Raw genomic sequence first — 24148 nt, 5'->3', positions numbered from 1 at the left:
TGCAAAAGGCAAAAATGGGCCACTCATCTGGACAAGCTGAGGGATAACGGTGCTGCAAACAGTTCAAAGAGCTTTAAAAGTTACTATGTGGGAATCAGGAAAAGTATTAAAAAAACAAAGTATTGATAGCCCTAGAGATTTTTACAATGTTGATCTCTCTTGCAGATTCTCTGATGGCTAACATGGGCTGAGTGCCAAGAGAAGGTTTTCCCACACTCATGGCATACATAGGGCCTCTCCCCTGTGTGGATTCTCTGATGCTGAGAAAGGGCTGAACTCTTAGTGAAGCATTTTCCACACTCACAGCATTTATACGGCCTCTCCCCCGTGTGAATTCTTTGATGGCTAATAAGGTGCGAGCTTCGATTGAAGGTTTTCCCGCACTCACTGCATTCGTAGGGTCTTTCCCCTCTGTGGATTGTTTGATGACTAATAAGGTGCGAGCTGCGACTGAAGGTTTTCCCACACTCATGGCATTCGTAGGGTCTTTCCCCTGTGTGGATCCTCTGATGTCTAGAAAGGGCTGAGCTGTGAGTGAAGCTTTTCCCGCACTCACTGCATTCATAGGGCCTCTCATCTGTGTGGATTCTCTGATGAACATAAAGGGCTGAGCTGTAAGTGAAGCTTTTCCCACACTCACGGCATTCATGGGGCCTTTCCCCCGTGTGGATTCTCTGATGAACAGAAAGGGCTGATCTTTGAGTGAAGCTTTTCCCACACTCTCTGCATTCATAGGGCCTGTCCCCTGTGTGGATTATCTCATGATCAGAAAGGGCTGATCTATAAGTGAAGGTTTTCCCACACTCATGGCATTCATAGGGCCTCTCCCCTGTGTGGATTCTCTGATGTTGAGAAAGGGCTGAGCTGCTAGTGAAGCATTTTCCACAAACACTGCATTCATAGGGCCTCTCTCCTCTGTGGATTGTTTTATGCCTAATAAGGTGCAACCTGCGATTGAAGGTTTTCCCACACTCAGGGCATTTGTAGGGCCTCTCCCCTGTGTGGATTCTCAGATGAACAGAAAGGCTTGATCCGTCAATGAAGTTTTGCCCACACTCAGTGCATGTATTTTTCTCTTTCGCCTAAGGATTTCCTGCTGTGTTGTGGTTTCCATGAGGACCTTCTGAGTTCCTGAACAGGAAATAAATTTACCCAATTTCTCCTGGCTGGTTTCCTTGCTCTCTTTCTGGTCTGTGCTGAATCTCCCAGGAGTTTCCTGCTCAGGACTTCTGGACACATTCCTTTCGAGCTTTGTGATAATGCTCCGTGTTTATCCACTTGCTCAACATTTTCCTGCTGAGAATTCTGTTCCTCTTTCTCACGGACCATTGCATCACCTGCTGTGATAGAGACAGACACCTCAAACAGGGATGGAACAGGAAAGACCAAACCAAAACAAGTGCTGGAGAGGGCAAATAAAAATCAGGAGCTGAACTCCCCCAAACTTTTCCCACAGACAATCCAGGAAGTTTCTAGAAAGTGTAGGGGACAATTTCCTGGTGCAAGCGCTGGAGGAACCAACTAGGGGAAAAGCTCTTCTTGACCTGCTGCTCACAAACAGGGAAGAAATAGTAGAGGAAGCAATAGTGGATGGGAACCTGGGAGGCAGTGACCATGAGATGGTCGAGTTCAGGATCCTGACACAAGAAAGGAGAGCAGTAGAACAGAGACCCTGGACTTCAGAAAAGCAGACTTCAACTCCCTCAGGGAACTGATGGGCAAGGTCCCCTGGGAGAATAACATGACAGGGAAAGGAGTCGAGGAAAGCTGGCTGTATTTTAAAGAATCCTAATTGAGGTTGCAGGAACAAACCATCCCGATGTGTAGGAAGAAAAGTAAATATGGCAGGCGACCAGCTTGGCTTAACAGTGAAATCCTTGCTCGTCTTAAACACAAAAAAACAGCTTACAAGAAGTGGAAGATTGGACAAATAACCAGGGAGGAGTATAAAAGTATTGCTCAGGCATGCAGGAGTGAAATTAGGAAGGCCAAATCACACTTGGAGTTGCAGCTAGCCAGAGATGTTAGGAGTAACAAGAAGGGTTTCTTCAGGTATGTTAGCAACAAGAAGAAAGTCAAGGAAAGTGTGGGCCCCTTGCTGAATGAGGAGGGAACCTAGTGACAGAGGATGTGGAGAAAGCTAGTGTACTCAATGCTTTTTTTGCCTCTGTCTTCACAGACAAGGTCAGCTCCCAGACAGCTGCACTCTGCAGCACGGTATGGGGAGGTCCCGGATGACTGGAAAAAAGCTAATGTAGTGCCCCATCTTTAAAAAAGGGAAGAAGGAAGATCCAGGGAACTACAGGCCGGTCAGTCTCACCTCAGTCCCTGGAAAAATCATGGAACAGGTCCTCAAGGAATCAATTCTGAACCACTTAAAGGAGGGGAAAGTGATCAGGAACAGTCAGCATGGATTCACCAAGGGCAAGTCATGCCCGACTAACCTAATTGCCTTCTATAATGAGATAACCAGCTCTGTGGATGAGGGAAAGCAGTGGATGTGCTATTTCTGGACTTTAGCAAAGCTTTTGATACAGTCTCCCACAGTATTCTTGCCAGCAAGTTAAAGAAGTATGGGCTGGATGAATGGACGGTAAGGTGGATAGAAAACTGGCTAGAAGGTCGGGCTCAACGGGTAGTGATCAATGGTTCCATGTCTAGTTGGCAGCCGGTATCAAGTGGAGTGCCCCTAGGGTCGGTGCTGGGGCCAGTTTTGTTCAATATCTTCATTAACGATCTGGAGGATGGTGTGGACTGCACCCGTAGCAAGTTTGCAGATGACACTAAACTGGGAGGAGTGGTTGATATGCTGGAGGGTAGGGATAGGATACAGAGGGACCTAGACAAATTAAGAGGATTGGGCCAAAAGAAATATGATGAGGTTCAACAAGGACAAGTGCAGAGTCCTGCACTTAGGACGGAAGAATCCCATGCACTGCTACAGACTAGGGACCGAATGGCTGGGCAGCAGTTCTGCAGAAAAGGACCTAGGGGTTACGGTGGACGAAAAGCTGAATATGTGTCAACAGTGTGCCCTTGTTGCCAAGGCTAATGGCATTTTGGGTTGTAGAAGTAGGGGCATTTCCAGCAGATCGAGGGATGTGATCATTCCCCTCTATTCAGCACTGGTGAGGCCTCATTTGGAGTACTGTGTCCAGTTTTGGGCCCCACACTACAAGAAGGATGTGGATAAATTGGAGAGAGTCCAGCGGAGGGCAACAAAAATGATTAGGGGGCTAGAGCACATGACTTATGAGGAGAGGCTGAGGGAACTGGGATTGTTTAGCCTGCAGAAGAGAAGAATGAAGGTGGATTTGATAGCTGCTTTCAACTACCTGAAAGGGGGTTTGAAGGAGGATGGATCTAGACTGTTCTCAGTGGTAGAAGATGACAGAACAAGGAGTAATGGTCTCAAGTTGCAGAGAGGGAGGTTTAGGTTGGACATTAGAAAAAACTTTTTCACTAGTAGCGTGGTGAAGAACTGGACTGGGTTACCTAGGGAGGTGGTGGAATCTCCTTCCTTAGAGGTTTTTAAGGTCAGGCTTGACAAAGCCCTGGCTGGGATGATTTAGTTGGGTTTGGTCCTGCTTGGAGCAGGGGGTTGGACTAGATACCTCCTGAGGTCCCTTCCAACCCTGAGATTCTATGATTCTAAATAAGAGAGAGGAGGGGATCAATTCAGCCTTCACATCCAATCCAAATACGCAGGGGGAAGGGAGGAAGCTACTGCCTGGTGTCTGCTAGGATCTATAGGAAGCCATGAACTATATTTACCCTGAGGATACAACCCCTGCTAGGGACAATAATGAACTGAGAGACCTCCCAAGGGCTTTGTAGGGCATCCCAGATGTTTCCTTCAGGCAGTTACAGATTCTGAGGTGGTTTAATGTTTCCTCACCTGTGCAGGAAGATCTCAGGATCTCTCTTTCCTCTGAACCCTGGAGGTCTGGGACCCATGGCTCTTCCCCCTGTTCCAGCTGGGAGATCACATCAGGCTGGGTAACAGGAAACCCTGCTCAGATGAAAGAAAACAAAGGAATTCAGTTGATTTCATAAGACTTTGTCATAAAAACATTCTATTAATTTAACTTCAGTGCTTAGTGTGACCTGGTGGGCCAGAGGCAGGCCTCACTGAAAATGCCAAGATCAGGGCAGGCTGAAAAAGGGTTCACCCACTTGGGTTATTGAGAAGCTGAAAAAAGAAATCACACGGCCCCCTTTATTGCATCCCAGTTCTCTGACTCCTAATCAGCACTTAGGTCCAGTACAGTGAGAGGTTATTTCAAAACTCTGCTCACATAAACAAAATGATCTTCTGGCCCCAAAGGTCAGCCACGTTACCAGGTCAGTATAGGTTTGGATCTTACCCAAAATACCACACTGCCAGCCAATCCTTAGCATCTAAACTAAAGGTTTAAACAAAAGAAAGACAGAAAGAAAGTTAAATGGGAAAGCAGTCAGATACATTCCAAAATGGATATATCAGGTTCTTAGCAATATTGGTGAGTTGCTGGCTTGAAAGTCCATCTGGAACACATCCACAGCTTGGATGGGTCATTCAGTCCTTTGTTCCAGGGTTCAGTTTGTAGAGCAGTTGCTCCAGAGGTAGAAAGGGGGATTGAAGACAAAATGGAGATGATGCAGCTGCCCTTTACATTCCTTTTGCCATGTGGCTTGTACTTCCTGTGTCCCAAACACAAGCTTCACAGCACGTGGCATGGAAAAGCCTTGAAGTTCTCATTACACAGGCATACCCTGGCATGTCTTGCTGACTCAATAGGTGTATCCTTGGTCCTTTCCATGGGCTCATTGTACAGCTGATGATCGTCAATGGGCCATCAAACAGGCTAGGCAGTGTTGATCCCAATATGTCTGGGGGTGTCACCCAGAAACACTGCACAAGTCTGGAAATACAGATATACCCTACATATCTATAACTCACAATACAAAGGTGATACAAACATAGAAACAAAATGATCATACTTGGAAAATCATAACATTTCCCCTGACACCTTACATGGCATATCTAGCATGATTCATTTTAATTTGATAAGATTATATTATTTTATTATTAATACCAAAGTGTCTCACAATTCCATACAGTGTCACACTTGGTAAACCAGTGAATTTCCAGGACTAGTTCCCCAGGTCCTTGAAGATGCCCAACACTATGCTTATGAGGGATTGAAATACCCACATATCTGCTGGGAACACACACACAGACACTGTGTCAGTCTATACCCCTATGTTCACTCTTCTAGAAAATTATGATCAATTTTGTACACAGTATGGCTTGTGAGGTTTCATTTGAAAATGCATAATCTACTGAATATTATCCTCCTGTTAAAATGTGAGGTAACACTGTATGTAAAGTTATGAGATTTTACAGTATGAGATTACGGAAAAAGTTACAATTCTGGGGAACACCCACAGACCAGTTCCTCAGAGACAGCAAGGCAAACAGCTGGCCAAACAGCCGGTCAAACAGCCATTCTCCTGCAGGGGGAAGATGTGAAGAAGACATTTACATTCCATCATAGGGACCTCTTGAAGTTGTTGTGGAAAATGACCACACGATTGATTTTGAATCAGCTCAGCCTGAGGCTCTTTTCTTGGTTAAAAGTGCACAGGGGGCGACAGCTATTGGAATACTGTCCCCCTGAGCTAAAAACCACACAAGCCTTTTAAAGCTTAAAACCCCAAACAATGACACATACGTTGCACGTTAATTACCTTATTTGGAATATATTGCAAAATATGATGCAGGTCAAAAGCGAGCTGAACAAGCAGTTTTCCATATTCAGCCTTTCCTGTTATTGTTATTCCTAGTCTAGTTCGTGGTTTGACTTTTCTAACACTTCCACTGTGGTTATGTTTCACAAGCTCGGTTACTGCAAATCAGTGTGTTTGGGGACTTTCCACTTCACCTACTTAGGCCCCTTATGCACACAAAGCCATTGTTCCCCAATCTGGGGGATTTTCCATTCCACTTTGCCTTTCTATGCCCTTTACACAGAGAAGCAAGCTCAGCTAATACTTCAGGCCTACTAGCTTGACCAAAGCTCCAAAGCTCTTTCTGTAGACTTTCCCTCCCAATTCTCATATCTCTGACAGACAGCCTGGCACCATGACTCAGCTGAGAACTGAAGTTGTTTCTAGTACAAAGGACAGAATCATAAAAAGAGGTGAGGAAAATGCTTCAGACTCTCTCTCTCCCCTTTCCCTCTGCTCATGACAACTCCTGAAGACCTGAACGTGGGCGGCAGGGGTAGGTTAGGGGGAGTCCTGGCTGAAAGGAAAACCAGCCTGTCTCAGCACATGGTGAGAGAAACATTTGCCTTGAATCCGTTTCAGCTGGTTAACTTAGACGTTAGTTTGTGTTTTATCTTTGCATTTCTTTTGTAAACAATTCTGAGCTTTATGCCTCATTATCTGTATCTTAAAATATTTTTTTTTTATAGTTAACAATCTTATTTTATTCTTTATGTAACCAGTGTGGTTGGATTAAAGTGTGTTGGAAACTCCATCTGGGATAACAAGGCTGGCGCATGTCATTTTCCACTGATGAAATGACAGATTTCATATGAGCTTGCGTTGTTCAGTAGTGTGCTGGACAGCGAAAGATGCACATTTCTGGGGGAAGTCTGGGAGCAGAGAATTTTCTGGGGTTCTCCTGTGCTGCACTGTAACTCGTGAGTCACTGACTAGCAGCACTCAGTACTGTGTAGCTGGGAGTGAGTTACATGCTGGAGACTGCATGTGAACTGTCCAGGAGTGGCTGCTCTCACAGTAGAGCAGTGTAAAAGGCACCCCAGCCTGGGGAACTGAGGGGACACAGCTGTTCAACAGTCCAGATTGTACTGTGCTTAATGTCACAGACACTCAATTTCAAAGAGTCTCCTACAACACAGAGAAAGTAAATCCATGTCCCAGAAATCAAAGACTCCAGAGAAAGGGCAAGTCTCCCCGGCACTGCTTCTTGCTCACAGAGAGGTCCAGAGACAGAGACAATGGAAGAGTCCTGGGGAAGCTGGGAACAGGAAGCATGGGCCGGTGGGGTTCAGTGGAGAAAGGGAACAGGAAGGGCAGGGATATCACTGAATGCAGGATCTCAGCAGTACTAGATGACAGGATAGCACATATTGCAGCCCATTGGAAAACATAATCCCAACTATACATACAGAATGACGGGGTCTAAATTAGTTGTTTCCACTCAAGAGACGGATCTTGGAGTCACTGTGGATAGTTCTCTGAAAACATCCACTCAATGTGCAGCGGCAGTGAAAAAAGCGAACAGAATGTTGGGAATCATTAAGAAAGGGATAGATAAAAAGACAGAAAATATTATATTGCCTGTATATAAATCCATGGTACGCCCACATCTCGAACACTGTGTGCAGATGCATAGACAGCTGCAGCGGCACAGCAGCCAGCAAACAGAGCTGTAAACAGGGGAGTTTCAGAGGGAGTTTACTTGGGAGACTAAGAGACCTAGGCAGAGGAACTGACAGGCTAGTGAAGGGAGTGGGTGGTGGCCTGCCAGTGTTCTGGTGCCTTTTGGGGGTTTGTTTTGTTTTGTGTTTCTTGGACTAACAGGTTTTAGGTGGGAAGGCTATGACCGATACAGAGGCAGCAGGGAAAGACACAATGAGGATGACTGGATGTGGAAGCTGCGGCATGTACACGATCCTGGAGGGGGTACCTGAAAAGAGTTTTGTCTGCATGAAGTGCCACCTGATAGAGCTGATAAAGGTAATAACTGGAGATATACCAATCTCCTAGAACTGGAAAGGACCTTGAAAGGTCATTGAGTCCAGCCCCCTGCCTTCACTAGCAGGACCAATTTTTGCCCCAGATCCTTAAGTGGCCTCCTCAAGGACTGAACTCACAACCCTGGGTTTAGCAGGCCAATGCAGGTGGAAACTCTGGTCAAGTTTAGAAGGGGGATCGAGCAGATGATAGAGCAAAGACATGAGGAGGCTGAAGGGATAAGCTCAGACTTGCAGATGGAAGCAGGACCAAAGAACTCTGAGGGGAGACTGCTGGGTGAGGAAAGTGAACAGTGGAAGCATGTGACTAAGAGAACCAGGCAGAGGAAAAGACGGGCCAGTGACGGAGAAATAGAGCTCAGGGACAGGTTTGCAGAGCTGGAAAATGAAGAAGGGACACAGCAGGTGGTCACTGAAGGTGAGAGGGCAAGGAAAAAGAGAAGAGCTGCTAGTCCTACAGGAAGAGGGGAAGAGTCAATGGAGACAACACCAAATATGAGCCCCAGGAGGATACGGGAAGGGTTGCAGAGGATTGCAAGGGTGAATAGGAATCGAGAGGACTTGCAGCCAGTGGGAGCAGGGGATAGACCAGAGAATCACACTGTCATCAGGAAAAGGCAGGTCTACGTGATTGGGGACTCCCGACTGAGAAGAATAGACAGGCCTGTAACTAGAGCTGATCCGGAGAACAGAAGGGTGTGCTGTCTGCCAGGTGCTAAGATATGGGATGTGGACCTGAGGCTGAAAAGGATCCTAACGGGAGCGGGAAAGAATCTGTGGATTGTCCTTCATGTGGGAACAAGTGGTACGGCTAGATTCTCGCTGGAATGTATCAAGGGAGACTATGCCAGGCTGGGGAAGACGCTTAAGGAAATCGAGGCTCAAGTGATCTTCAGTGGGATTCTGCCGGTTCCCAGAGAAGGACAACAAAGGTGTGAAAAGATTATGGCGACCAACAGATGGCTCAGGCAGTGGTGCTATAAGGAGGGCTTTGGGACGTACAGCCACCGGGAAGCATTCATGGACAGAGGACTGTTCTCTCAGGATGGACTTCACCTGAGTAAGGAGGGAAATAGACTTCTAGGATGGAGGCTGGCACAACTGATTAAGAGAGCTTTAAACTAGGAATTTGGGGGAGATGTCCAGGTAATCTCCACGCCGCAATTTAACATTGAGAGGGAAGAAAACAAAGTAAGAGAGGATACAGCCGTGGGCAGAAGAATGGACATAAGGAGGAAGGGTAGTGTAGATACCAGTCTAATAGGTGATGCTGGTGGTAGAATGTCTGTGCCTAACCCCCAGGGAGAGAATGTCAGTGAAGCCAAACAGCAGGAATTAAGATGTCTGTACACTAATGCGAGGAGCCTAGGTAACAAAATGGAGGAACTAGAGCTACTGGTGCAGGAAGTGAAACCGGATATTATAGGGATAACAGAAACATGGAGGAATAGTAGATCATGACTGGAGTACAGGTATTGAAGGGTATGTGCTGTTTAGGAAAGACAGAAATAAAGGCAAAGGTGGTGGAGTAGCATTGTATATCAATGATGAAGTTAATTGTAAAGAAATAAGAAGTGATGGAATGGATAAGACAGAGTCTATCTGGGCAAAAATCACACTGGGAAAGAAAGCTATTAGAGCCTCCCCTGAGATCATGGGCGGCAGGTTATATATTTGTGTGGGGCTCGGGCCCCACAAATATTCAGGGCTGGGCGCCCTGCTCCAGCAATAGTTGGAGCTGGGTCTCTTCCCGCCCCGGTCCTGCCTGGATCGGCCCCAGCCACCGCAGGTCTCCCCCCGCCGCCGCGACCCTGCCTGGAGCAGGTCCCAGCCCCGCCTGCCACCCCCTCCGCGTGTTCCCCCTCCAACGCGTTGTGTTGCGTCCCTGCCTGACAGAACGCAGCGCGCTGCTGCCGGGAGGGCTCCCAGCAGATTTGCTGTCTGCTGCCGCAGGGTCCTAGTGCCTGCCCTCCGCCAGTACTGGCAAGGCAGGCTGCCTTTACCCTGAGCCTCTCCAACCCCAAACCCTCCGCCCCAGCCTGAGCCCGCAGGCCCCCCCCACCCTCCTCCCCAGCGCCAGCCCTGCCCACCCCCCCCGCCTGAACCCCTCCTCCCCCCGCCCCCTACCCCTCAGCCCCCGCCAGAGCCCTCATCCCCCTGCACCCTGATCCTCAGCCCCAGCCAGAGCCCTCATCCCCCCACACCCTGATCCTCAGCCCCAGCCCTGAGCACCCCCACATCATGAACCCCTCATCCCCTGCACCCTAATCCTCCGCCCCAGCCAGAGCCCTCCTCCCCCGGCCCCCTAATCCTCAGCCCCAGCCAGAGCCCTCATCCCCCCCCACCCTAATCCTCTGCCCCAGCCCTGAGCGCCCCAACATCATGAACCCCTCATCCCCGCACCTAATCTTCTGCCCCAGCCCTGAGCGCCCCACATCAAGAACCCTCATCCCCGCACCCTAATCCTCTGCCCCAGCCCTGAGCAGCCCCACATCAAGAACCCCTCATCCCCTGCACCTAATCCTCTGCCCCAGCCAGAGCCCTCATCCCCTGCACCTAATCCTCAGCCCCAGCCCTGAGCACCCACCTCATGTACCCCTCATCCCCCCGCACCCTAATCCTCTGCCCCAGCCCTGAGCGCCCCTACATCATGAACCCCTCATCCACAGCCCTCACCCACAGCCCAACCCTCTTCCCTAGCCCTGAGCCCCCTCCTGCATCATGTACCCCTCATCCTCAGCCCCACAGTCCTCACCCTGCACTCCCTCCTATCCCCAAACTCCCTCCCCCTTCCCACACACCCCTTCCCAACCCCAAACTCCATCCCAAAGCCTGCACCCTTCACCTCCTCCTGCACACCCACCCCCTGCCCCAGACCAGAGCCTGCACCCAGCACCCTTCCTGCACCCTAATCCCCAGCCCAGGATCTGCACCCCAGACCTCCCCCGCCGAGCGCCCTCCCAGAGCCTTAGGCAGGTGGGGGCGGAATTGGGGGCGGAGTTGGGGGCGGGTTCTGGGCCCCACCAAAATTTTTACAAACTTGCCACCCATGCCTGAGATAGTGCTTGGGGTGTGCTACAGACCGCCGGGATCTGATTTGGAGATGGATAGAGACCTCTTTAATGTTTTTAATGAAGTAAACACTAATGGGAATTGTGTGATCATGGGAGACTAACTTCCCAGATATAGACTGGAGGACAAGTGCTAGTAGTAGTAATAGGGCTCAGATTTTTCTGGATGTGATAGCTGATGGATTTCTTCACCACAGTTGAAGAACCAACAAGAGGGGATGCCATTTTAGATTTGGTTTTGGTGAGTAGTGAGGACCTCATAGAAGAAATGGTTGTAGGGGACAACCTTGGTTCGAGTGATCATGAGCTAATTCAGTTCAAACTAGATGGAAGGATAAACAAAAATAGATCTGAGACTAGGGTGTTTGATTTCAAAAGGACTAACTTTAAAGAATTAAGGAAATTAGTTAGGGAAGTGGATTGGATTGAAGAACTTGTGGATCTAAAGGTGGAGGAGGCCTGGAATTACTTTAAGTCAAAGCGGCAGAAACTTATCAGAAGCCTGCATCCCAAGAAAGGGGGAAAAAATCACAGACAGGAGTTGTAGACCAAGGTGGATGAGCAAGCATCTCAGAGAGGTGATTAAGAAAAAGCAGAAAGCCTACAAGGAGTAGAAGATGGGCAGGATTAGCAAGGAAAGCTACCTTATTGAGGTCAGAACATGTAGGGATAAAGTGAGAAAGGACAAAAGCCATGTAGAGTTGAACCTTGCAAAAGGAATTAAAACCAATAGTAAAAGGTTCTATAGCCATAAAATAAGAAGAAAACAAAGAAAGAAGAAGTGGGACCGCTAAACACGGAGGATGGAATGGAGGTTAAGGATAATCTAGGCATGGCCCAATATCTAAATAAATACTTTGCCTCAGTCTTTAATAAGGCTAATGAGGAGCTTAGGGATAATGGAAGGATGACAAATGGGAATGAGGATATGGAGGTAGATATTACCACATCTGAGGTAGAAGCCAAACTCGAACAGCTTAATGGGACAATCGGAGGGCCCCGATAATCTTCATCCAAGAATATTAAAGGAACTGGCACATGAAATTGCAAGCCCATTAGCAAGAATTTTTAATGAATCAGTAAACTCAGGGGTTGTACCGTACGACTGGAGAATTGCTAACGTAGATCCTATTTTTAAGAAAGGGAAAAAAAGTGATCTGAGTAACTATAGGCCTGTTAGTTTGACATCTGTAGTATGTAAGGTCTTGGGAAAAAAAATTTGAAGGAGAAAGTAATTAAGGACATTGAGGTCAATGGTAATTGGGACAAAATACAACATGGTTTCACAAAAGTAAGACTGTGCCAAACCAACCTGATCTCCTTCTTTGAGAAGGTAACGGATTATTTAGACAAAGGAAATTCAGTGGATCTAATTTACCACGATTTCAGTAAGGCATTTGACACAGTTCCACATGGGGAATTATTAGTTAAATTGGAAAAGATGGGGATCAATATGAAAATTGAAAGCCGGATAAGGAACTGGTAAAAGGGGAGACTACAACAGGTCGTACTGAAGGGTGAACTGTCAGGCTGGAAGGAGGTTACTAGTGGAGTTCCTCAGGGATCCGTTTTGGGACCAATCTTATTTAACCTTTTTATTACAGACCTTGGCACAAAAAGCGGGAATGTGCTAATAAAGTTTGCGGATGGGTATAAACTGGACACTAGGAAGTGTAGACTTGAAATCAGACGAAGGTTTCTAACCATTAGAGGAGTGAAGTTCTGGAACAGCCTTCCAAGGGGAGTAGTGGGGGCAAAAGACATATCTGGCTTTAAGACTAAGCTTGATAAGTTTATGGAAGGGATGGTATGATGGGATAGCCTCATTTTGGCAATTGATCTTTGATTATCAGCAGGTAAGTATGCCCAATGGTCTGTGATGGGATGTTAGATGGGATGGGATCTGAGTTACTACAGAGAATTCTTTCCTGGGTGCTGGCAGGTGAGTCTTGCCCACATGCTCAGGGCTTAACTGATTGCCATATTTGGGGTCGGGAGGGAATTTTCCTCTAGGGCAGATTGGCAGAGGTCCTGGAGGTTTTTTGCCTTCCTCTGCAGCGTGGGGCACAGGTCACTTGTTGGAGGATTCTCTGCAGCTTGAGGTCTTCAAACCACAATTTGAAGACTTCAATAACACAGACATAGGTTAGGGGTTTGTTATAGAAGTAGATAGGTAAGATTCTGTGGCCTGGATTGTGCAGGAGATCAGACTAGATGATCATAATGGTCCCTTCTGACCTTAAAGTCTATGAGTCTATGATGTGGTCACCCCATCTCAAAGAAGTTTACTGGAGCAAATAGGAGATATTTGACACTGTGATACTGCTCCTGTGCGCTGTTCCCAAAGTGTTCTGCAGCACGGGAGGGGCTGTGGCAGTGTGTGTGCGTCTCACTGGCATATTGGGGTGATGCAGAAACAGGGCAGAGTAGAGGTGGCATTGCGGGGCTGGCGTGAACTTTATCTCTTCATTTCCCCTTCCAAGAACTGAAGGGACAGGAACCCTTACCCAGCGAGGTCACATTCTCATAGTTCTCCTGCATGACGTCTCTGTAGAGGGCTCGCTGAGTAGGGTCCAGCAGAGCCCACTCGTTCCTGGTGAAATACACAGCCACCTCCTCGAAGGTCACCGGCCCCTGAAAGAGCAGGAGTCCAACATTTAGTACCTGTTGCCCCACTCTCACTATTCGTGGAGGAGAGGAGCCAAACAAATGGAAGCTCTGGGTGGATCACAGTCAACAGAGTCCCACCCCCACCCCATTCAGAGCATGCTGGCAACACCAGGGTGAGGGGACAAAGAGGAGCCCTCCTCTCTGCCAGCAGAGCCATCACCCACCTACTAGCCACAGACTGATACAGGAGATGGAGCCCCTAGCAGGGACCAGGGAGCTCTCCCTGGTCGGAAACCCAACACCCTCCTCCTTGTGAGGAGCTGGATGTGAAGGGCGGGGCAGCTCCCCTAAACCTCACTGCTGGTTGCCCCTTTGATATCTCACAGCAGCCACTGGTCAGTCAGGTCGGGCTCCAGCACTGGGAGTCTGGTCAGCTTTGCTAGCCCCATGTAGGAGGATTATTTTCTGTTTCACAGACTAGGGTATTTCCACCTCCTAATCTCATGGGTCTGTTCCTAGAATCTAGGGGTACGTCTACACTACGGGACTATTCCGAATTTGCATAAACCGGTTTTGTAAAACAGATTTTATAAAATCGAGTGTGCGTGGCCACACTAAACACATTAAATCGGTGGTGTGCGTCCACGGTCCGAGGCTAGCGTCGATTTCTGGAGCATTGCACTGTGGGTAGCTACTCCGTAGCTATCCCATAGTTCCCGCACCCTCCCCCGCCCCTTGGCATTTCCGGGTTGAGATCCCAGTGCCTGATGGGGCAAAAATCATTTTCGCGGGTGGTTCTGGGTACAGCCTCACCCCTCCCTCCCTCCCTGACAGCGGCAGACAACCGTTTCGCGCCCTTTTTGCTTGGTGAACCGTGCAGACGCCATAGCACAGCAAGCATGGACCCTGCTCAGCTCCATACCGCAATCGTGGATGTTTTAAACACCTCGCACTCGTGCAGTATATGCTGAACCAGGACCTTCGAACCGAGGCGAGTAAGAGGCGGATACGGCAGCGCGGCGATGACAGTGATGAGGACGTGGACACAGAATTATCTCAAACCGCGGGCCCCGGCGCTTTGGAGATCCTGATGGTAATGGGGCAGATTCTATCCATTGAACGCCGATTTTGGGCCCGGGAAACAAGCACTGACTGGTGGGACCGCATTGTGTTGCAGGTGTGGGATGATTCCCAGTGGCTGCGAAACTTTCGCATGCGTAAGGCACTTTCATGGAACTTTGTGACTTGCTTGCCCCTGCCCTGAAACGCCATAATACCAAGATGAGAGCAGCCCTCACAGTAGAGAAGCGAGTGGCGATAGCCCTGTGGAAGCTTGCAACGCCAGACAGCTACCGGTCAGTCGGGAATCAATTTGGAGTTGGAAAATCTACTGTGGGGGCTGCTGTGATGCAAGTAGCCAAAGCAATCACTAAGCTGCTGCTACGAAAGGTTGTGACTCTGGGAAACGTGCAGGCCATAGTGGATGGCTTTGCTGCAATGGGATTCCCTAACTGTGGGGGGGCGATAGATGGAACCCATATCCCTATCTTGGCACCGCAGCACCAGGGCACCCAGTACGTAAACCGGAAGGGGTACTTTTCAATGGTGCTGCAAGCTCTGGTGGATCACAAGGACGTTTCACAAACATCCACGCGGGATGGCCAGGAGGGTTCATGACGCCGCGTATTCAGAAGCACTACTCTGTTTAAACGGCTGCAGCAAGGGACTTACTTCCCAGACCAGAAAATAACAGTTGGGGATGTTGAAATGCCTGTCGTTATCCTGGGGGACCCAGCCTACCCCTTGATGCCATGGCTCATGAAGCCATACACAGGCAGCCTGGACAGTGGTCAGGATCTGTTCAATTACAGGCTGAGCAAGTGCAGAATGGTGGTGGAATGTGCATTTGGCCGTTTAAAGGCTCGCTGGCGCACATTACTGACTCGCTCAGACCTCAGCCAAACCAATGTCCCCTATGTTATTGCTGCTTGCTGTATTCTCCACAATCTCTGTGAGAGTAAGGGAGACCTTTATGGCGGGGTGGGAGGCTGAGGCAAATCACCTGGCCGCTGATTACGCGCAGCCAGACACCAGGGAGATTAGAAGAGCACACCAGGAAGCGGTGCATCAGAGAAGCTTTGAAAACGAGCTTCATCAATGGCCAGGGTACAGTGTAATTGCTGTGTTTGTTGATGAACACCCAACCCCTTGATTGACTCAGTCCCTGTAAGCAACTCCCCTCCCCTTCGAGTACAGCTTACTTATGCAAATAAAGTCACTCTCATTTAAAAGCATGAATTCTTTATTTTTCATTATAAAAGAGGGAGAGAAGTAAGGGTGTGCTTTGGGAGGAGGAAAGGAGGGATGGAGAAGGCCATTAAAAAAAAATTCAGAGTAACGGCATCCTTCTGGTTGGGCTGTCCACGGGGGTGGAGTGGGCGGGTGCACGGAGCCTCCCACGCGTTCTTACACGTCTGGGTGAGGAGGCTAAGGAACATGGTGAGGGGAGGGTGGTTATACAGGGGCTGCAGCGGCACTCTGTGATCCTGCTGCCGTTCCTGAAGCTCCACAAGACGCCGGAGCATGTCAGTTTGATCACGCAGCAGCCCCAGAGTTGCATCCCGCCACCGCTGATCTTCCTGCCGCCACCGCTGATTTTCCTGCCGGTCTTCCTGCCGCCACCTCTCATCTCGGTTGTCCCTCCTGTCCTCACGTTCATCCCTCCTGTCCTCACGTTCACTGGCCTCTTTCCTGTAATTTGAAACCACGTCCTTCCACTCATTCAGATGAGCTCTTTCATTGCGTGTAACTTCCATAATATCTGAGAACATCTCATCTCGCGTCTTCTTTTTCCTCCGCCTTATCTGTGCTAGCCTTTGGGATGGAGGAGGGACGCTTGAAAAATTTGCAGCTGCATGAGGGAGATAAATATTTAGAAAGATACATTTTACAGAACAATGGTTATACTCTTTCACAGTGAAAAGCACTATTCACCTTACATAGCACATGTGATTTCCCTACAAGGTCGCATTTTTCATCTTAATAGTGACTGCTTGCATCTCTGGGGTTACAGATCTCACAGACACAGGTCCAGGCATCAGGATTCAGCTTGCATGCGGCCATGGTAAGCCACTGTCTCAGTGATTTACCCCTCCCCCCCCAACGCATGGCTAATACCACGCTAGCTCCTGCTAATCAACAACCTTCCCCTCCCCACCCACTGCTTGTCCGGTAGCTTGGGAAGATCGCCTCGCCGGTGACCAAACAGAAAAGATCATCGGCATTTCACCCCTCCTCCCCGCTTCGCTACGTGCAGGAAAGTGTTTTTAAGCTGCTGCATTCCACGAACCCAGTAGAAAAATGGCCACCCCCCTTACTTAAATTCCTGATTTTTAACCAGGTTATCCTGAACGATATCACTTTGCTGAGGATAACAGAACAAGATAAAGAGCGGATGCTTCTTGAATGCCAGCAGTCCCGGGACCATACGCTGCGATGCTTTGCCACGCAATGATACCTGATTACTTGCTACATGCATGGCATGGTAAAGTGTCCTACCACGGTGGGCAGAACAAGGATGCCTTGCCCAGAAACCTTCTGCAAAGGCTTCTGGAGTACCTACAGGAGCGCTTCATCGAGATGTCCCTGGAGGATTTCCTCTCAATCCCCGGACATGTTAACAAACTTTTCTAAGTAACTATACTGTCTGCGAATGCATCCCAAGTCCTCAGGGCAAATCAATCATTAAAAAAGGCTTGCTTAAAAACACTGTTTGCTATTTGCAAAGGTACACTCCAGAGCTCCCTTCCAGGGCGTCATTCTCTGCAATAGTTGCTTGTGAGGGCTGGGAGCAGGGTAATTCCGTCAGGGTGATAAAAGCTCCTGGCTGCTGGGGTCACGGAGTGCTGTGTGCTCTCTGCGAGGTCTTCCTCTTCTTCTTCCTCTTCATCTTCCCCGTCTGCATAATCCTCAGACATGGCAGAGATTACAACCCCCACCTCGGAATCCACAGTCAGGGGTGGGGTACTTGTGGCGCAGCAACCTAAAATTGCATGCAGCTCATCATAGAAGCGGCATGTTTTTCGACCTGCCCGGACCTTCCATTTGCTTCTTTGGTTTTCTGGTAGGCTTGTCTGAGCTCCTTAACTTTCACTCTGCACTGCACGGAGTCCCTGCTGTGGCCTTTAGCAGTCATAGCCTTAGAAATTCTTTCAAATACTTTTTCATTTCGTCTTTTGGAACGCAGTTCTGTTAGCACTGAATCCTCTCCCCATATAGCGATCAGATCCAGTACCTCCCGAGCGGTCCATGCTGGGGCTCTTTTTCGATTCTCAGGAGACTGCATTGTTAACTGTGCTGATGAGCTGTGCGTGGTCACCTGTGATGATGAGCTCTCCACGCTGTCGAAGCAGGAAATGAATTTCAAAAGTTCGCGGGGCTTTTCCTGTCTACCTGGCCAGTGCATCTGAGTTGAGAATGCTGTCCAGAGCGGTCAGTGGTGCACTGTGGGATAGCTCCCGGAGGCCAATACCGTCGATCGCGGCCACACTAACCCTATTCCGATATGTTAATACCGATATTAGCGCTACTCCTCTCGTCGGGCAGGAGTACAGAAACCGATTTAAAGAGTCATTAAAATCGATATAAGGTGCCTCCTAGTGTGGACGGTTGTGGCGTTAAATCGGTTTTACACTCGTAAAACCGATTTAAACGCCTAGTGTAGACCAGGCCTCAGACCCTCCCGGCCCAGGAGCAGCGGCCCCGCCCGGAGCCCCCCGGCCCCCCTCCCCGTGTGCCGGTCCCTGCCCGCGGCCGGGGCCAGAGCCCGGCTGGGCGCGTCCCCTCGCGCCAGAGCCGAGACCCGGGAGCAGCTCGCGGGGCCCGAGACGCAGCGGCCTGTGGGGAGGCGGGGCCGGGCTCTGCCCGCAGCGAGGCCGGGAAGGGACTGGAGGAAAGTGCCCCTGGAGACTGTCCGGCCCCAGGTTCCCCGGCCTGGTCCTGCTGCGCCAGCGCCCCGCTGCTCCCCGGCCCAGCGCCCCCAGCTGCCAGTCACCCAGCGCCCCCGCTGCCAGTCACCCCACCCTGCTGCTGCCCCTCTGCCCAGCGCCCCCGCTGCCAGTCACCCCCACCCTGCTGCTGCCCCCAGCTGCCAGTCACCCCCACCCTGCTGCTGCTGCCCCCGACCAGCGCCCCCAGCTGCCAGTCACCCCTGCCCTGCTGCTGCTGCTGCCCCTGCCCAGCGCCCCCAGCTGCCAGTCACCCCACCCTGCTGCTACTGCTGCCCCCACCCAGCGCCCCCAGCTGCCAGTCACCCACCCGCCCTGCTGTGCCCACTGCCCAGCACCCCCAGCTGCCAGTCTCCCCCACCCTGCTGCTGCTTCCCCTCTGCCCAGCGCCCCCAGCTGCCAGTCACCCGCCTCTGCTGCTGCTTCCTCTGTCCAGCACCCCCAGCTGCCAGTCACCCCCACCCTGCTGCTGCTGCTGCCCCCGACCAGCGCCCCCAGCTGCCAGTCACCCGCCTGCCCTGCTGCTGCTGCCCCTGCCCAGCGCCCCCAGCTGCCAGTCACCCCCACCCTGCTGCTGCCCCTGCCCAGTGCCCCCAGCTGCCAGTCACCCACCCCTGCTGCTGCCCCTGCCTAGCACCCCCAGCTGCCAGTCACCCCTGCTGCTGCCCCTGCCCAGCGCCCCCAGCTGCCAGTCACCCGCCTCTGCTGCTGCTTCCCCTCTGTCCAGCACCCCCAGCTGCCAGTCACCCCACCCTGCTGCTGCTGCTGCCCCCGACCAGTGCCCCCAGCTGCCAGTCACCCGCCTGCCCTGCTGCTGCTGCCCCTGCCCAGCGCCCCCAGCTGCCAGTCACCCCCACACCCTGCTGCTGCTGCCCCCTTGCCCAGTGCCCCCAGCTGCCAGTCACCCACCCCTGCTGCTGCCCCTGCCCAGCACCCCAGCTGTCACTCACCCGCCCCGGCTGCTGCCCCTGCCCGGCGCCCCCACCTGCCAGTCACCCGCCCGCCCTGCTGCTGCCCCCGCCCAGCGCCCCCACCTGCCAGTCACCCGCCCCTGCTGCTGCCCCACCTGCCCAGTGCCCCCACAGCTGCCAGTCACCCGCCCCTGCTGCTGCCCCCATTGCCCAGCGCCCCCCCAGCTGCCAGTCACCCGCCCCTGCCCAGCGCCCCCAGCTGCCAGTCACCCGCCCCCAGCTGCCAGTCACCCGCCCCCTGCTGCTGCTGCCCCTGCCCAGCGACCCCCAGCTGCCAGTCATCCGCCCCCGCCCAGCGCCCCCAGCTGCCAGTCACCCACCCCGCTGCTGCTGCCCCTGCCCAGCGCCCCCAGCTGCCAGTCACCCGCCCCTGCGCAGCGCCCCAGCCACCAGTCACCGCCCCCTGCCCAGCGCCCCGCAGCTGCCAGTCACCCGCCCCGCTGCTGCTGCTGCCCCTGCCCAGCGCCCCCAGCTGCCAGTCACCCGCCCCTGCTGCTGCTACCCCTGCCCAGCACCCCCAGCTGCCAGTCACCCCTTCCCTGCTGCCCCTGCCCAGCGCCCCCAGCTGCCAGTCACCCACCCCCTGCTGCTGCCCCACCTGCCCAGCGCCCCCAGCTGCCAGTCACCCACCCCCTGCTGCTGCTGCCCCTGGCCAGCGCCCCCAGCTGCCAGTCACCCCTGCCCTGCTGCTGCTGCCACTCCTGCCCAGCGCCCCCAGCTGCCAGTCACCCGCCCCCTGCTGCTGCTGGTGCCCCTGCCCAGCACCCCCAACTGCCAGTCACCCGCCCCCTGCTGCTGCTGCCCCGCCCAGCACCCCCAGCTACCAGTCACCCCACCCTGCTGCTGCTGCCCCTGCCCAGCGCCCCCAGCTTCCAGTCACCCACCCGCCTCTGCTGCTGGTGCTCCCCTGCCCAGCGCCCCCAGCTGCCAGTCACCCCCGCCCTGCTGCTGCTGCCCCCTGCCCAGCGTCCCCAGCTGCCAGTCACCCTCCCGCCCTGCTGCTGCTGGTGCCCCCACTGCCCAGCGCCCCCCCAGCTGCCAGTCACCCCCACCCTGCTGCTGCTGCCCCACTGCCAGGAGTTTTCCTGCTCCATACTCCCCTCACGTAGCCTCTAAAAGCACCTCCCCACAGGGCTCCCTGCTGCCCCGGTGAAGGGTGGGGGGGGGGAATTATTACTGTCTGTTTATGGAACTTTCATATACAATCCCGTCACACTGTCCAACTACCGTCACTTACTTGGTATAAAATCTCTTCAGAACCGGGTGCTTTTCTCTCATTATCAAATATTTCTTTTTAGACCTATTTCTTCCCCAGTTCTCAAGGATAGATTTAAAATATCCCGTGTGCGGTGCTGTAGTAGCCATGGTGAGCCCAGGATATCCGAGGCTGCCCCCGTGATTTATATACAAATGTTCCGTGTTATTCTCCATCCCATTCCTTGTGAATCTGAACACGTTCGCTTTTCTGCTGGCAGCTGTGCCGTGAGTGGAGCTTTGCATTGATCTGTCTACAGCAGTGGTTCCCAACCTTTTTGTGGCCAGTAGCACATTCAGGTTTTCAGAAGAGTGTGGCGGGCGCCAACCATTTTTCAAGGCTTATTTTCTGTTTGTACATTAAATATACAAAAAAAGTCATTTAATATTACATAATATATGAATCCATAAGACAAAAACGGTAATTTTATATGTAAAAGGTATTAACTAAATTATTCGGCAATTACTCTTTCACCTTCCCATGTCAATTTGCTCTTTTTTATCTACAAAATATTTTACAAAATAAATATAAACAATTTTCATCTTCTTTATTTTTAAAAAAGTAAAACATTGCTGAACTGCTGGTCCAAATATATTTATTATCCTTCCTTTAACATAGACTGAAGCCTGCAGCCCCAGAGTTCTCTGTTCCCGGCCGGGGCTGGGCTGCAGCTTCTCTCCAGCTTCAAAGCCGCGGCCCCGTGCCTGCCAAGGACAGAGAACGCCGGCGCCTGCAGCTCCGGAGAAGCCGGAGAGAAGCTGCAGTCCCGCGCCTGCCAGGGACAGAGAGCACTGGTGCCCGCAGCCTGCAGCCCCGGAGAAAAGCTGCAGCCCCGCGCCTGCCAGGGACAGAGAGCACCGGTGCCTGCAGCCTGAGTTCTCTGTCCCCGTCAGGCGCAGGGCCACAGCTTCTCTCCCCTGCTGGGCAGTAGGTGGGTGCACATAAATGCCCCAGCGGGCGCCATGGTGCTCGTGGGCACCGCGTTGGGAGCCACTGGTCTACAGCCACGTGCAGATCCCTTTCTTTAGTTGTGAAGCCGATATGTTCTGCTGACGCTGCTAGGTGTAATGCATGTTCAGTAGGGGGTTCTCCCCTGCTAATGCTGCAGTGTCCTTCTCCTCTAGGTTAGTATATTAATGATCTCATTTTGGTGTTACGTGTGTCAGTTCGTTGCCATGGCACTCGTGTGCTCAGACATCTGAGGGCTTGGCTACACTTACAAATTTGCAGCGCTGCAGCAGGGTGTGAAAACACACCCTCTCCAGCGCTGCAAATTGCGGCGCTGCAAAGCGCCAGTGTGGTCAAAGCCCCAGCGCTGGGAGCTCGGCTCCCAGCGCTGTCCGTTATTCCCCACAGGGAGGTGGAGTATGGACAGTGCTGGGAGAGCTTTCTCCCAGCGCTGGCGCTTTGACTACACTTAGCGCTTCAAAGCGCTGCCGCGGCAGTGCTTTGAAGTGCTAAGTGTAGCCACAGCCTTAGGATGCTCTGCAGAAAAGCTCCTTGAGTGGGGTGATCCACAGGGACTAGTTGAAACCTGCAAAGTGCCTGGCCAGGGGCAGGACATTGGCACAGCAAGGGAGGGGTGTGGCAGTGACATCACAAAGGCCTTTGGCAGGGCCTCAGCCTATTGGTCAAAGGTGTTGGGGAGGTGGTGACCTCACAGAGAGATGCTGACATCAGCCAGGCAGGACAGGGGCGAGGGGCCAGGGAAACCTCAGAGACCCCTGTGGCTTTGCTGCAGCAAGTCTCCTTCTCCAGGTCTCTCTTTGAGGACTGAGGGAGTATTCGTGTTCACGGACATGAGCACCAGGAGGAACCTCTTTCGAGTTTTCTCCTTCCCTTTCAGTGATTTTACTAGAAAACAGCCGTCCCTGTTTAGAAGGTAAGAGCTTCCTCGAGGTTTGAAACCTGTTCAGTCTGATCCATCTGGTGGGAGTTGAATTCTAGGCATGGAAAACACAAGCTTAAGGAGGCAGAATTTTATTGCACACCTGGGATTTTGTCCCTTAGAATCACTGGGGACATTAGGGTTTGTCCTTTTTGTTTCACCTTTTCCTCCATCCCTCCCTCCCTCCTTTCGCTTCTTCTCTTGCTTCTTTTGTCCTTTCTCCTGTTCCCCTCCCAACACCAGGAGGTAGGATGGGATGGGTGTGTGTGTTGCGGAGGAGGGCTCTGCAGCTCCCACTGTGGGAGGTCCACCCAAAAATGTGGGGCTGAAATAGTGCTCAGGCAGTCAGGACCAGATTAACCTTCTGTGGGTCCTGGTACCAAACATATTTGTAGGCCCCTATATAGTCACTGTGGGCCTGGTGGGGCAGTGCCATTGGTGCCATAGGATACCCGCTACTGAACCTCAGAGACATATTTCATTTTGATCACACACCTCTCCATGACTATATGCATTGCTATACACAGCTCCCTCAGCCCCCAGGTTTTCTTATTGAGCTGTACACCCATGTGGGTTTACCAGTGTCCACAGTGAGCAGAACTTTCATAGCGATCAAGGAAACTCCCCAGATTTATCTCCTTCCTCATTCAGACCTTCTCTAGCCATGTCTCCAGTACCCACCCCCCCCATGTCACCAGTCACGGCATTGCTTGAACCTTGCAACGGCAGCACTAGGGACTCTAAATCCTCAGCCCTGGCCCTAGGCAGCTGCAGACTCTGCAGTTAGGCACTTCCCTCCTCTAGGCCATGGCTTTAAATACCTGCGATTCCCATCACCTGCAGCAGAGGTCACCAGTTCCCACGCCCCCCTCAGCCAGCACCTAGTCGTGCAGAAAGTGAAGCCTGGATGATTTTGGAGCAAAGTGCCTGCTGTGCAGCACTGGTTTACTAGTGTAACAGGAAGGTCTCACATCACCTAGTGAATAAGCAACACCTCCTACAGCACCTAACTTTTTCTGAGACGCTTCCCACCCAATTACTAAATGTGAACCTGCTTCCCTTACAGGGGCTGAACATATCAGGTGAGATGGTCACAAAAGAGATGGTGAGATGGTGATTCTGAGTTCAGCAGGGATTTTGGATGCGCACAGAACACAGACAGGACTGGTTCCCATGGTTACTGCAGTAAAGTGGAATAATTTTCAGCTTGTGTGATTGGAAGATGTCTGGATCCATCTTATAAGACTGTCCTACATAAATGAGGAAAACTTGAGGTGCCTTTATTATTCTTTTGTTCCATTCTTTGTTTCTATGGGGGATTTGCCAGTGCAATATCACTGTCTTCCTTTTAAACAAGCAAAACTTTAAAAATGGTAATGGCTGTTGAAAATAGCAATTCCAGCCCTAGTGAGCACTGGGAAGACCCCAGCATTTGTTGCTCAATTTTATCCTACTTTTTCCTACAGCAAATGATAGTGGATCAGCATATTTGATTTGGGAGAAATGAAGTAACAGCTGCCCAAATTGAGCTTGAGCGCTCCTGAATTTTGAGGGTGTTCAAATCTGGAAGGCAGGCGC

At 51.5% G+C, this 24148-nt stretch overlaps 1 protein-coding gene across 1 annotated transcript in view; it reads right to left on the bottom strand.

The window, feature by feature from the left end:
* Positions 1-203: 203 nt before the first annotated feature.
* LOC120381881 (zinc finger protein 420-like) overlaps positions 204-24148 on the bottom strand; it is a gene marked incomplete at both ends in the record, with an annotated part of 94631 nt that continues 70686 nt past the window's right edge. Inside the window, one exon of the mRNA XM_039500043.1 lies at positions 204-1026. Within this exon, the coding sequence (XP_039355977.1) occupies positions 204-1026 (823 nt within the window). The remainder of the gene's footprint in view (positions 1027-24148) is intronic.

This window comes from Mauremys reevesii, linkage group 14 (assembly GCF_016161935.1).
Source record: "Mauremys reevesii isolate NIE-2019 linkage group 14, ASM1616193v1, whole genome shotgun sequence".
Taxonomy (NCBI): Eukaryota; Metazoa; Chordata; order Testudines; family Geoemydidae; genus Mauremys; species Mauremys reevesii.
Note: the sequence above shows the minus strand (reverse complement) of the source record. Positions and strands in the feature narration are given on the sequence as shown.